General features: G+C 33.1%; 1 protein-coding gene across 2 annotated transcripts in view; it reads left to right on the forward strand.

Moving 5' to 3' along the window:
* Positions 1 to 360: 360 nt before the first annotated feature.
* Positions 361 to 15,941, forward strand: part of LOC108965272 — a 27,283-nt gene continuing 11,702 nt past the window's right edge. Inside the window, exons 1-2 of one of the 2 annotated variants that reach the window (XM_018927552.1) lie at positions 361 to 674; positions 746 to 820. Coding sequence is in view for 1 of the 2 variants with exons in the window: in XM_018927550.1 (XP_018783095.1) it covers positions 3,850 to 3,863 (14 nt within the window). In the remaining variant the exon portion in view is untranslated. Of the gene's footprint in view, positions 675 to 745; positions 821 to 3,645; positions 3,864 to 15,941 lie in introns of those variants that run through there. The other variant, XM_018927550.1, reaches the window with a different exon arrangement.

Here is a 15,941-nt window from a genome sequence, read left to right on the forward strand (position 1 = left end):
TATAAGACAGTTGTAGATTAGTCTGGCGATCCAAATGATTTTGTGCCGTTATCAACTACATAATATTTTCATCCTTAAAAACAACCGCCACTAGTAACAATAAACATTATTAAGCTCTACTTTACAGCACGCCGCTACCACATAGTTACATATGCACATACATATTTTTATTTACAATGTCTATAAAATTTTAACCAATTTCTCCACGCAGCGAAGCGGTATTATATAAACATTGGATTCCAAGTGGAACGCATGCGAGAAGATAATGCGCATTACGTGCCTGCGCAATGTCCAAAATGGGGGTGGTTGGGCGCTCAATCGTATTTTAACAATTCACGCAACCTTTTATTTGCCAGTAGTCGTCGCTACCAAAGGAGACTTCAAAGTCAAATTTTTTGTACGCAGTTAACAGTTAGTTGTCGCCAAAAACCCAAACACAATTGAGAGAAAAAATTAAAGAAAAAAACACACACAAATAATACATTAACGATAACATACGATTAAACTTGTACTTCCAATATTTGTAATAAATATATAAACTAATACGAACTCTGATTCCTAATAAATTTAGTGATTATAAAARTTCTTGTGTAATTTTTCAATCCTTACGAATCAATGAAATATTAGGCAACAGAGGCAGCAGCTCGGTTGTGAAAAGGAAACAAATCACCACGGTAAGAATTAAAGAGCGATCGAATCGCTGTTTAAAAGCAAAAGCTAATTTTATGCAATTTTAAAATTTTAGCAAACTAAAGTCGTGTATGAGGAGAAACTGCCACTGTGTCACTTCGCACTTTATCGAATTTTCCTAAAGTTGAGCGTAAGTAAAGTTTCATGTACTGAGCTATGTATGTACATATGTATGTTTGTACATTCGGAGTTATATGCATAAGTACACATGTATGTGTATATATAAAACGTAATAGCGAATAACATAACGCGAAAAGGTAAAGCCGACGAAAGTGTTCAAAAATTTTTGTTTCATCATACTTTGTGATAYCTCCATCAGAAAACTTAATTAAAGAAGAACCCAATTAAATTACCGCACAAAGCGTAATAGCGGCAGTAGTATTGTTGATCTCTTTCCCCGGACATCCTACTCGGTAAACCCCTAAAGATGTTGGTATAGCAGGAAATACGCCTAGAAACGAGATAAATGATAATTTGCTGCGCTGAAGGATCAATATACATACATATATACGTATGGATGTACATATGTATTACTTTTCAAGTTTTCATATTCCAACGGTGAAATGAGCGACACGCTAGTGCCTCTTTTAGGTTGTCTTTCCTTAAAACAAAAAAACAAAAATGGCTGTTCACCTACAATGCCCCAACAAATAAACAGTTAACATTTTGGAATTTAATTAAGATGTTACAAACCGCATAACTCTCGTTCCGCTCTTCTTCAATTTAATTATCTTAGTACTCAAAGAAACTAAGGAGAGTCAAAATTCAGATTGAATTGCTCATCTTATATACCAGGGCTGCAAGTTTTGTACTATAACATTTTTAATTGCAAAAACGCTATTAAAAGTTTAGAAATTACTAAATGCATTACAATCAAATTTTGGTCATAAGCTCACTTAGTTTCATTACTACATATTAAATATTCGAAATAATATTAAGAACAACCATCACGGCATCGATTGCCTTACACTGCTGTAGAGGAGTCATTGGCAAAAGATGGGGTCTCGCATCGAAAGTGATCCTCTAACTCTACGATACTATAGTCTGGCTAATTATGTTCTACGGAGTCTTCAGGTGGTGAAGGGCTCTAGAGAAGACAACACTTGTAAAGAAACTTGAGAGCGGTCAACGGGTGGCGCTCATCAGCATGTGTGGTGTACTAAGATCCACTCCAATTATGGCACTTAAAGCCCTCTTGCATATAGTGCCCGYAGACAACGTCGGAAGGTGTACAGCTGCAAAATTTGCTATCAGACTTGGAGATTCTGGGTGTTTAAAAGAACACGTATCTGAACACTCGGATACTCTCACACACTTTGACTTCATACTTCATGGAGTCACCAAGACGGCTACTTCTCTACCCTTATACCGACGAAGAAGTTGTTGGTGGGAAGTAGCCCTTGAAGGAGAAGGACAGTGAGCTTCTTTAAGGCTTGGGGGAAGGTTAGTGGAGGTGTTTACTGTCAGGAACTCTTTATCAACTCCAACTTTGGGCTTCCTGACTATTGCCTTGAACTCATTTACATTGCCTAGGTTGGTCGTGGAGTGCCTAACCTCGCTATCAATAGCATTGAGTGTTTTTGTGATAAGGCAGGTATGCAAAGCTGATGAACTAGCAAGGAAAGGTATCCTAGAATTCCTATCGGGTCGGTGCTGCCATAACCTCTTGTGTTCTACTACTGCGCTATGTCACCATCGGTCATGTGTTTTCGCAAAAGGCTTCTGATACGATGCTATTGAAAGCGAGGTTAGGCACTCCACGACAAACCCTAAACGCACTGTTAATGAGTTCAATGCTAGTACACATTTTCGCTACAAGCCAATGCATTTTCCCCGCATTTCAATACGAAATTTCACAGATTGACTTTTTTGTAGCCCTAGTGATTTTTTCCAGAAGCTAAAAGAAAATTTCACTCAAAAACGAGGTTAAGAACGGCAACAAACGATTGCTTTGAAGAGTTCGAAACTGCACGTCATCGAACCCATATGGAAATTACAGTGAAGTTACAGAAAATGTACTGCTCTAGTTAGAGATTATGCCGAAGAATAAAGCCATCATTATTAGGCTAAAGACCTTTCTGCCCATGTAACACTTCAAACAAATTTTTATCAAATCCATTTTTGTGTTACGTAAGTATTAATAAAACTGATTTTCTTTATTGAGCTTACTGCCAAATTATTATTCTACTAAATTCAAAAGGGAGCCCTAAAATAGTACGCCCTCAGCAAGCTTACATATTCATTTATCTTGCATAGAAGTTGTTGAAGATTTAGTTTCTGCAGATAATATGTTTAACCATTGCTGAACCTCCCGTTAATATATGATTCGGTAAAATGTCCGAAGCAAGTTGGGTTTACCACGCTTCAAACCAAACAGAAAGGTAGTACTAACGGAAAAATAAATTTACATACATACTTATGTCTGTTCAAAAACAAAATATCAACTACTGGTAACTTGGTCCAATAGCAGTGCATGAGTCATTATATTCTATAATAAACGAATTATAATAAAGTACTATAAACTATATATTTACATAAGTACTTCTTCCAATGATTTTTGCCATCCTCAATCAAATCTGATCTCAATATAAGGGAGTTCCTTCGCTTGCTTATTCTTAGGTTTACCACACAATAAAATATTGGCTAGCAAAGGTCAATGCCTAACTCATTAATCCGCTAGCTTATATAGTATGCAGTTCAACGTCAACAAAGAAAGCAGCGCCATCTTGAATGCAGCAGTGCTTTTGTTTTGGGTGTAAACAAAAACAAACAAACAAATAGATATAATGCATGTTCCAATACACATATTTACGTATACAACAAAAAAGGAAAACATATTTGCATATGTAAATGCAATGCATATATACATAACGGTTACGTATGTACATATATTGCTTGCGCTTTTGCCGCACGAGTCTGCGGAGAGCAACAAAATTCAAATCATACGGTTGCAAAGTATTCACCGCTTTAGACGCTTCTTACAAAAACACACAGAACACAAAACGAATTTCATACAAAAAACGCTTTCAGTGCAAATAAAATCACTCGTAATCATTGCTGCAGCGCTGTGTGGATAACTTTTTGGTTAGGTCCATTATTACCTAAAACAGTTTTTGACCAATTCACACACAAAAGTGAAAAACAACGTTCCAAACAACAATGGCCGAGCAAGTGTAAGTGCAAAATCGAAAATAATTAAGGAAGTTCAAGTAAACAGTAAACACATACATACATACATATGTATGCATAAACTTATATTTGTTAACAATAAATGACTTATATTGTTCATAAATCGTGAACAACGCCATACCTTGAAATAATTGAACACAAACTAAAACAACAACTACAAGAGTAAAGTAAAGCTAATTCTAAAGTCATATTCTTTGTAGAAAGCTGAAGTGTTGCGGGTTTTCAGTTGCTGACCGCTGGTGGTAATCTACAGGCGCAGATGTACTATATGTATGTATGTRGATATGTATACATATATAGTACAGATATGTATATCTGCACATTATAAATCAAGTCTTTATCTTGGCAAGTTAAAAGTGACAAAACAAAGTACGCTGATTATGACCAACAACCAAAATTAATTAACATTTGAAGAGCATGTTTTCGCACTCGTGTACATATTATATGTACATACTTACATAGGTATATAAGTACATAAGTATACATACACATGAATATTTATGTTTGCATTGAACGGTAGATGTTAGTTTTGATTTTGTCTAAAAATTAATCAGATTGTTGTTTATGCATCTGATGGTGCGTTTTCTGCAGCTTTAAAAAAAGCAAAGAGTTCTTGAAATTATTCGTAAATACATGGTAATTCAATTTCGTTTTTACATACATATGTAAATGGTTTTGTGCGGCACACACAAATATATATATAATATATACAAAATTTATACAGTGAAACACCTCTCTCTTTGCGCAACAATGCCAAATTACCGAAAATATTACGAAAATAATCTCACCCACTGAAAAAATTGCTCATTGCTTGCATCTCCTTCTCTTCCTATGCGCTCAACATAGAACTAAGCCAAACAAATTTTTAAAAAATTTTTGATTTGACATTTCGTCAGTCATGCATTATTTTTTTTTTTTTCATAAAAAAAATATTATATTTATTAGACTCGTTTATCTATTTTGCATGCTGATCTCCTCCTACACTCTATACTCATCTATAAGAAGTTACTTCTAAATTCCCAAAAAAAAAAAGTGTAAAAGTCTAAATTTTTTTAAAATTGAAAAAAGTGGTTTTTGATCACAAAAAAAAAGATATTGTTTAAAAATATGTTCACACTTGATTTTTCTTATTTTTTTAGATTAAATAGAAGATAATTTAATGCCAAAGATAATAAACTTTGCTCCAATTCCATACGACGTTTAGTTTTTTCTATCCTGTCCGCCAATTAAGAAAAATCGTAAACAGGAAAAATCGAGAAATCGCGTGTCAAAGTTTTAACCTCCTGCCCAAGTGCTCATATACATATGTATGTAGACTCCAGGTCACTATTTCCGTTCTAGCTTCGACAATATTTCGAATTCCCATCTACAACTTTAGGGACATATTATTAGATCATTTTTAAAGAGACTTAAGCAAATCGATTTTTTGATTAATTAAATATGAATTGAGTAATTCATACGCATTTTCCACCCACAAAGTTGCGAAATTTTTTAGTGGAAAAAAGCAGTTTTCACTTTAAATGGCCGCCAAAAAATTTGAAAAAAATGTCAGAGAACTATGGGGGAAGATTTGATTATARTTTGACTTATTTTTCTTGGGTTCTTATTTTCGGATAATTTCCAGCCGAGTTATGGTAAACACCGCAAAATGTTTTTTTTCTCAACACGTTCTGGGAGAAGCTCTGTTACTAGCTTATACTTCAATATTTATGCATGAAAAAATTACTCTAGATTGTCAATAGTATGGTCAATAATCTACAAAAGGTCCGATTAAAATTACTCAATCCAAATTTAAGAAATAAATTCGCAAAAAAAACCATGAAAATCTCACCCCTCTTTAAGGTAAAGGCAAATATTTGTAGATGGAGAAAATCAAAGAGATATAAGTGATTAGACATATTACGAATCATTAAGGTATTTGAAAAAAAACAAGCAAAATTAATTCTCAACATTTTTTTCGCAAAAACTTCCGTAGTTCAATGTTCAAAAATGTGTATTTAAAAATAATAATAATGCTTTTGTAATATTATGTTTGTTAATTTTAAATTGTAAACGTTTATTTTAGACTTTTTGTCACATTAAYTTGAAACACAGAATGAAGAGTTTATTTATAATAGGTTCTACTGTACAAATGTATACACATATAGTGCCTTTACGTATTATACAAATTGGTCTGCATTGCAGCAATGAACGGCATACGCCCACAGCTGAGTAAAATATATTTAGAATATGAAATATTCGTTGTAAAAAAATGTACGATTTCGAAAAGCCGTTAAGAGAACAATGAAAATGCAATGAACTCGTATACATACATATGTTTTTATTTACATATGTATTGTATTGTATACATATATATGTATAAGCTGTGCGATATATACAATTAAATGCCAAAGCTACAAAGCGGTTGGTTAAAATATGAAGAAAAAATTCATGTTAAGAAGAATATATAGAAATTAAAAAAAAAAACATTTAAAATATATTGAAAATTATTTGCAGAATAAATTTAGTGTTTTTCGAAAATAAAAAACAAGAGTTCATGAGCATGCTTTTTACTGTGCCCCAGCAGATTGCAGCAATTGATATGTACATACATACATATATATTTACATAAATACATATACGTAAGTATGTGTGTTATTATGTACCTATAATCGTTTGTAGCAGGAAATATTTGGCATTGAACCCAATTAACTTGGCGAACATCACAAATTACCTCTTGAGAAATTTACGCTATTAATTTAACTTTTTACTCAACATCCTTATAAGCATTTTGTGTTAAATTACATATGTTTGTTTCAATGCATACAGTACCGCGCAAAACTTAATCAATGCTTTTCTAATTGTATCGTKAAAAATCAGTTAACTTTTTATGGTGATTAATGCCAGCGAAAGCTCTTACAACGACAGAAATTCACTGCGTAGAGTATATATTCTATCCCCGAGGGGGTATAATGAACTGATCTGTGTTTTTGCGATCTCTGGCAGCAGTTTTTCATATGTATTTATTTAAATCCGAACCGAGCGCATTTTACCATTTAAATAACACGCGAATTTACGCTCGACTCGGCTTTGTGGACCATAATTCTTCCGCGAAACCCCTCTATCGAAAATTCGTAACGTCGACTTATCAGATGTTGTCATCGTTCATGTCTCTGGACCATATAGTAGGACGGGAATACTTATAGATTKTWGTTTTTGTTCGTCGAAAGATAGACGAAATTATCTACGAATTTGAAGTTATGACTGCCAACTGTGAGGTGGAAGCCAAGAGCGAGTAATGGCAGGAGGTATTTCGCCTTTCCCTCGTTCACTACCGTACACATTTGCTTCGCTTCTTTGTCCAACCTGTTGAAAGCAGAACTAACGGCGCGATTGTTATGGCCAATGATATCGATATCATCGAGGCAGTTTTACACTCTTATAGAAGATTGTACCTACTCGGTTTAGTTCTCCAGAAGTAGATTGAAGAAGTAGATTGAAGAAGTCGCCTTTTTTAAAATCTCGTTTGGTATCAAATAGTTCGGAAAGGTTCTTTACGATCCTGACAGAGCTTTTAGTATTGCTGCATAATTTTAGTATGCTCTGGGGATCAGTCACTAGATCGCCTCTGGGGGATCTACAAGAATATATACATATATATCTATTTATAAGAACACCTTTTAGTGTTACATTTATAAATAAATTTAAATTGTTATTAATTTGTAGTATTTACAATAACAATTATCGCCGATACGAGTGACCAAGCTTTAGTAGTGCGTGTTGTCAATTAAAAACGGCGTGAAAACAACATCTAATCAATTTCAATTGACATCTTTATTAAAATATGGCATATGAATTATAAGTTGTTTTTACGGCCAAATACTCCAAATATATTGTTATGCATAAACAAGCATATATGTATGTATAGATACCCAGTAGCAAATATAAATTGGTCAAATTTATTACTTAATGGTAAGGCATTTATGTTAATATTTCAAATGTGAATGAAGAAGTAGAAAGCATAACCTAAAATTATAACACAATCCAAAAATTAATCAAACCCTCAAATGACATATATTGTTTATAAATATACAAATAATATATTTAATTTTTATATTTTCATAAAAAAAAATCACTCCATGAACATGGCACTCAGCTTCAAGGCTTATTTTTTCTAGACTTTTACCTCACATACTTCTAACCTTTATTTTTAATAATATTTTTTAAAAAAATTTTTCGCCGCGACCTTTTATCACACAGTTAAAATTGGCCGAATACTAAATTAAAATCAATTAAGTGGGCGGAATGAAAAAAGTACATATTTGCCACATGTAGATTGGAGCACTTAAAACAAAGAATACACACAAATACCCAAAAAATAAATTGATAATTCGATATATGTATATAAAGACATGTCTGATTTTTTTTGCTGCACATAAAGATGTTATTTTTTATTTTCACTTTTTGTGGCACAACTTTTTCAGTGCTTATTTTTAGCCTCTCTTACTTTTTTGCGCATCACCTACAGTGTCTTTTGCGTACTCCTTTTTACATGGTTTAATAGGCTTAAAAGAAGGTTAATTGTTKTTTGACTTGAACAAAAGAAATTAATTTACTACAAAGGCGGGTGGCTTACCGGTGGCTTACATTCGAAGTAATCATAAACAATGGACAGTTGATGTCATGCGAAGAAAGTAAGCCCACTTGCTTTGTGTATATTTTTAAATACATATGTGGAATGTATAAAAGGAAACGTAAACAAATCTGAAATATGACAAATCAAATGAAAAAAATTAAATAACACTAAATAGCAGTTTAAACAAGAACAAAATATTTGGCAAGGGCCTTTCAAATATTCAGCATTTAGATACAAACAAAGCTTTTATTGGACATTGCCTCATGAATACTCTTGTCATTTCATTTTCAATATCTATTCTAATTGTTAATTTCTCTACAAATTTCGTAGGCCTGTCCGAATTGGTATGAGCACGCTAATTGCGCATGTACATGCATACCACACACAAATATACATACAAACATTTATATTTGTGTAAAATCATCTAAATGTTAATTGCGCTAAACACTCTGGTTCCAATTTATGAATATTTATGTACAGTATTCTCATGACCTTGTTAATTAGTTGAAAACATTTTGCGAGAAAACAAAGAAATTTCTATGTTTTCCTTTTATAATACCTTGACCTCGGGTATTTTATATAAATGCAAGTAAATTTAAATATGTTTCTGTTTGTCTGAAGTCTTTTGCCCTTACCACCAAATAATTGCAATCATATTAATGGAAAACTGCTAACTACATACATTAAAGTGATCCTCTGTGACCAACATCGTGCTTTTATATGCGATGCGCTGTGATACAATGTCATAGGGTTATGGGATGAAATTTGAATGTAATGATGGATGATGTGAGGAGCTATGTAACGCTGTGACGCGATATCACATGATTTATTGTGACATCTAATATACATGAAACTGATGCATGGAAATCAACAACACACTGGCATATGCGATGTGATGTGATATAATTTCAGGTTATGGGATGTAATGTAATGTTAATTACATTGAACTGATGCCCAATGACAAACATCGCGCTTGTATATGCGATTTGATGTGATATAATTTCACGTGATGTTAGGTTATGGGATGTAATTTTGATGTTATGTTGTAATGTGAACCCCAGAGACGTAGTGATGTGATATCCCGTTATATGATCAAATGTGATGTGTTATGTCATTTCGTGACATAAACTGACGCTTAGTGATCAATAACTCTGGCATTTGCGATAACGTCATATGATGTTTGCTTATGGAATGTAATGTTAATGTAATGACGTGATATCGTGATGAGATATCATGTGATGTCTTATGTAGTGATATTATATTAATATTGCGATGTTTTTACTCACACTACCTACTTCAGCCATTAACTTATACAACATTTCCATTATTCAGTGTCAATTACAAATATATATACCATATTAAAGGTCATCCAATTCGAGGTTCCTTACTTTTTTAAAGAAAAAAAAAACAAACAAACTTCAAATTTAATGGGGAGTGTGTATTATCATTCGGAGGAACATTCTTTGGCATTTATTTTTTTCTTTCAAATGTTGGCCGCGGTCAGTTGCTCCATTCGTTGAGTCCAATTTTCGATGACTCGTTCTAACATTTCGACTGATAACTCCCGAATAACACGTGTGATGTTTTGCGCCAAGGCCTGAATCGAAGCGGGATTATCCGCATAGACTTTAGACTTTACATATTACCACAGTAAAATCTAGTGGTTTCATATCTCACGATCTTAATGGCCAATCGACTGTTCCAAAACGTATAATTATCTGCTCATCGAAGTGTTTTCTTAATAAATCCATTGATTCACGCGATGTGTGGAAAGTGGCGCCATGGACCGATGATTCCACCGGCCCACAATCCACACCAAACTGTTGTTTTTTCTAGATAAAAACAATTACTTCGGAGATTTTTGTTTTAGATAATAACACATTTTAAGTTTTGGTAGGATATCTCGCAAAATGATCCGATCGTTCAGTTTGTGACGGAGCTGCATCTTCTTTGGGAGAAAGGGACGTGTGCAAAAAGTTAAGGACTAATTTGCGTACTATATAAACAGACGGACAGACAGACATGGCTATATCAACTAAGKTCGTCACGCTGATCATATATAGATATACTTTAAAGGTTCTCCGACGTTTCCGTCTGGGTGTTACCAACTTCGTATACAAGCTATAAAAATATACTCGTTTACTATTACCGCTCAAAAGGGTATTACAATCGACGAAATCAAATAGCAATTAGCATCTTAACGCACTTAAAAGTCCGCTGTTGCTAYCGCTGCTTTCATAAAGTTCCTTATTACACGAAGCAACTTTTGTTGCGGCAACTCTTSGTTTATAGGCGAGGGGGCGACGAGGAGAGAAGAATCGCGCCGAGTTTCCAGTGTTCAGCAACTCGCTTTGTGTTCTTATTCGTAACAGTTCGCTGCGACGTTTTTCTGCACTCGTGTTCTTTCTTTCGTAGTACATAGTTGCATTTGCGTATATTATTTTGAAATTAATCTTTCAAATACCCAAATACCTATAAGGAAAAAGAAACGACAATGGGTTAAAGTAAAGTGAAAGAGAATGAGAAARAAACTCGAACAGAGTTGCGCAACACAAGTTGCTCGTGTGAATGCAATTGGCAACAGCAAAAGAGAATCGCCCGAGAATCAGCAACAAAAGTTGCTTCGTGTAATAGCCGAGAAAGGAAATTTCCAGTTATTCACATATGAATGTTTTGTATGTGCGTATGCGAGGAAGTGACACAAATGCAATGAAAAGAAAGAATCACGCATGCGCAACTAAACAACTAAGCGCTAAGTAAATGCAGTAAAAAGCAAAGCGAAGATGGCATCGACAAACAACAGAAGAGTCCAAGCGATATCACGTTGTCGTTGAGAGGTTTTTGGATTTTTGGTTTTGTTTTGCGAAAAAGTTTGCTGTAAAGCAGAGCAACAATGTTGATATTCAAAAAATCAAAAACCACAAATCCAGCACAAAACGAAACACACGCACACATACACACATTAAAACTRAAAAGCAAAAAAGGAAATACAAAAAATGGGCAAAATGCTGGCATAAATTGTGCTGATCACGTTGCAATGCGTGACGATCACGCCGCGATCGGCTGACCGAAGCGCAACAAACTCACCTACTGTTTTTTAGTTTAATTTTCTTTTGTTTATATATCTCAGCTGTGTTCCATCTAGCGTATGGCAGGCCAACTGCGTGGCTCTCTCGCGGGTTTCCCTTTGCTGTTCAGCGCGCAATTCAACCATATATATGTACACATATAATACATTTGCATGTACGTATGTACGTATGTATGTGAATGCAGGCGAGTGTATCTATTCGTTATGTAAATACGTATGTATGCATGTGTTATGCACTTCTGTACATACAAAAATACAATGTAATTGTTTATGACGATCGTTTCGTAAAATGCTTTTATTTTTATTTTTTGTTTCTCATTTTCTCAATTTACCTTTGAGCGCTAAATTCTATTTTGTTTATGTTTCGCCGCTACTAATAGTGTAGCCATTCCGGCTGCCGCTCCACTATTTGTACTTTGCCGCACAATGAGTCAATTGTGCTAATTAATTCAACCACATACATATACAATATTACATACACACATACACATCCGCATATCCACATATGTATGTATGTATTTATGTATATGTGCGAATATAATTAGCGTTCTAGTTGCTAATCGCGGCCTTTGCATATACTATGCACTCGCTAACCCTGACAAGCAGCATCACCCACAACAAACCTACATATGGCCATAAATGTACAAACAAGTACATACGTATATATGTACGTATATGCTTAGATTTGCATTTTTATATTTATAGAAAATGCAACGCGTTCCAAAGTACAACTATTTGCGTATGAAAAATACAAATGTACATACATACTTACAGATGCAAAGAGACAAACACTCACACATACATACATACCTACATAAAGTATATGGATGMAAATATGTTTGTTGGCTTTGCTTGGCATGTGATAGCGGTGTGCTTCAGCCGGCTCATTTTGGCTGCGCTACGTGCGAAATGTATTGCTCACGCGATTAGCAAGCCTCAACGTCATCAGCATAACAACAACTGCAACGTCAAATGGTCTAATAGTAGGCATTGAACCAAAAAATAAATTAAAATAAGAAATATCACGATTACTTTGGGATAGACGGCAATGCTTTGTGCGTGGTCAGTTTGTCAATAAGCGGTAAAATTAAAATGCTCTCAATTTGGCTGGCGCGTTTTGGTTGAATTTGAAAAACAGAAAATAAGAATTAAATAAAAATAGGGAAAAACGTTAACTTTGGTTGCGTCGAAACTATAATACCCTTTACAAACACAAAATATTTCTTACAAGACTTAATTATTTTATATGGCATCATTGCCTAAGGCAATAATACTTGCCAAAATTTCTTGAAAATATATACTTACATATCTTTAATTCAAAATGTTTACAATACAAGCACTTTATTTTGATCATTCAGTTTGTATGGCAGCTATACATATGTTATAATGGTTCGATATCGGCCGTTCCGACAAATGAGTAAATTCTTAGTGAGAAAAGGACGAATGTAAAACTTCGTATCGGGATTAGTTCGTATATACATATGTATATAGACAGTCGGACATGGCTAAATCGACTCAGCTTGTTTCGCTGATCATTTATGTCTACATCTCAAGAGTCCCTAGACAAACTTAATACATCCCGTTCAGGGTATAAAGAAACTATGTCTAGTATACTTCATGTCATGAATTACTTATGTTGATTTGCATTATTTTTGGCTTTAATGATGAATATAAATACATAGTACTTTGGCAGTTGTCGAAGGCAAGTGCGYTTGTTGCCACTCGCCAGCACAACAATATTTAGATAGCGAAGATATAGAAGTTTCAAGACTATTTTTGGCCAAAAAAATACCTAAACGAAAGAACCATCTGCAGATTCTAAAACAGTATTTTAAAATTAATAACTAGAATTTATATAATGAAAAGTACTGAGAGTACAGTTAGCTTTTGTTAAACTTTTGCTAGTAGATCATCTTCTGAGCGGTAATATTTAACATTATTAGGGATCGCATACAACATAACCTCATCTAGTAGGAAGCCGGATATCCAATTTGGGGTGTCAAATACTTTTGTAGCATGAAAACAAGTTTCTGTGGAATAATAAAAATTAGTAAACAGACTTTAATAGCTTATATAAATCTATATACATAATTTATCTCTGAAAAATTACGAACCTGTATATGCGCTTTTTTTTAGATTATGCTTGTTATTCTTTGAAAATATTATACTATTTTTGCTCAATACTGAATTAAGCAATATTTTTGGCTTAGTAAAAAACTTAATTCATCTCCATTTAATAAATAATACCTATTAGATTGATACCCATTCAATATTATATATATTAATTGAGAAGTTTGTCGTTAAGGCCGATATTGTATGAAATTATAAAAGAAACCTATCGGACAAATCGTTTATGAATAATGGATTTGACTATCAAAACGATCCGGTTGAAAGTACCCAAAAGGACTATTAGAAAAATAGAAAAGTCAAGGTCTAAGGAAACTTTGTCAGGATCCTTCAACTATTGTTGTTATACACCAGAATACGATTAATGCGGTATAAGAATGTAACCCCTACCGGTTTTTCCTATTCACAGATCTTACAATAATACGCGCTTGGAAAAATACTGAGATACCGACGTTTATTTTTAAGCAAAAGAATAACTTAAAATAAAAGTTTTATTGATGTATGCTAACAATAGATGATGGATATTGACAAAATTTACTCTGACCTTGACTTTTCTAGTAGCATTTAACCGTTTTTAGGAACTTAGTAAATTTTTGGCCACTCTCAACAGATCCTTAACACATTTCCTTTACGTTTACTTCTTAGCCAAGCTCGTAAAGCTCGAGCATTAGCATTTAAGTATGTATATGATCTCGCATGTATGTATATGTATACATATGTAGTTGATTTCCATAAATATAATATAATGGGTAGTTAAATATTTATAGCCGCAAATAATTGATTTCATTGTATGATTATTCTCACATTCATAACCTCACATAGAATGTTTATGTATTCACTTGCACTTACATATGTACTTACATATTTGTATTTATAATTGTTGTGTATAAATAACAATGTTAACGAAATGAAAATGACTTTCTAAAATTTAATGACATAAGCAATAAAGTCTAGTAGTATAATATTCCTAAGCGATTATATGCTCGTAATAAGTACCGGCAAGCATATACATTACATCTGTCTCTTATACACATCTAGATGTGTATAAGAGACAGCATTACATATGTATATTTGTACATGTTGTGTTTGTATGTAACGGAAGGCATATTTTTTTAGACAAATTAAACCAATTGCATTTTGCTATTTAGACGCTGAATGTTTAATTGATTTTGTCAATTAATTATTTAACCTTTCACTAAATGTAAATTGTAGTTTCGAAMCCCCAGATGTAGAATTAAATAATCGCGGATAATGTGGATATAATAATTTCATATATGTTTGGAAAACTACAATTGGAAATTTTGTAAAATTAAAAACAAAAAAATGTGAAATCCCAGAAGTYTACTAATCAAAACTGCAACTAAATTATGAGAATTGAGCTCTCATAAATTTTGAATGTAAACATCATTCCCACAAATATTTATGTTACATTAACAATAAACTTTGAACACTAAGRAGTACTGCAATTTTTATATTCAATAGAAAGCTTTCAGGAATCGGTTATTATACCGTTTCTACAAGTGTAATTTAGTTTTTGCTGCCGAGAGAAGATTGTATAGACGGGGATTTAAAGTTGCRATTTGTCAAAACTAAAAGGATTCCGATTTAAGCAAGAGTCGATAATTCTTTAAACAAAAAATAATAATAGTAGCATGAAAATCATTTGAAAAACAAGAGAATACATATAAAAAAATTAGAGGAGGAATTAAATCTCTGGTAGGGAAKTGGATGGTAGTAGTTTTTCGGAAAAAAAACTTAACACTGTAATGTATAAAAGTATTATCAGAAGGAAGAGTTTTCAACGAAGACTTTTTTTTGAAATAACAGCTATTTTGTCGTGAGAATTTTCATTTAAAATTTCTGCTTCTTTTCTGATAWTAAGTCAAGATAAAGTGAAAATATAAACATTTTAAATGAAAACAGCACGTTTGAAACATAAAAAGGTTAGTTTAGCTAAAATTTCGTCAAGGAAAATTGGTTATTTGAATTTTTCAAACAAATTTTGAGGTTATGTTACAAAAATTGTAAATCTTGTCATTATCTACAACTTAGCTGTAAAAATTGTTTCCATAGGACSCGTAATCTTGTCGGAAGTCAAGATTAACCGATTTTTACACTTAAAACTTAGACTTTTCGAAATGAATTGTTTTTCCAATATTTGAGCATAGTTGGATGGATTTTATGAAATTATAAATATTGTTTGTAATTAAAGATTAAAGTGCTTTTTATGTG

This window comes from Bactrocera latifrons, unplaced genomic scaffold, assembly GCF_001853355.1.
Source record: "Bactrocera latifrons isolate USDA-ARS-PBARC rearing strain unplaced genomic scaffold, ASM185335v1 scaffold_138, whole genome shotgun sequence".
NCBI lineage: Eukaryota > Metazoa > Arthropoda > Insecta > Diptera > Tephritidae > Bactrocera > Bactrocera latifrons.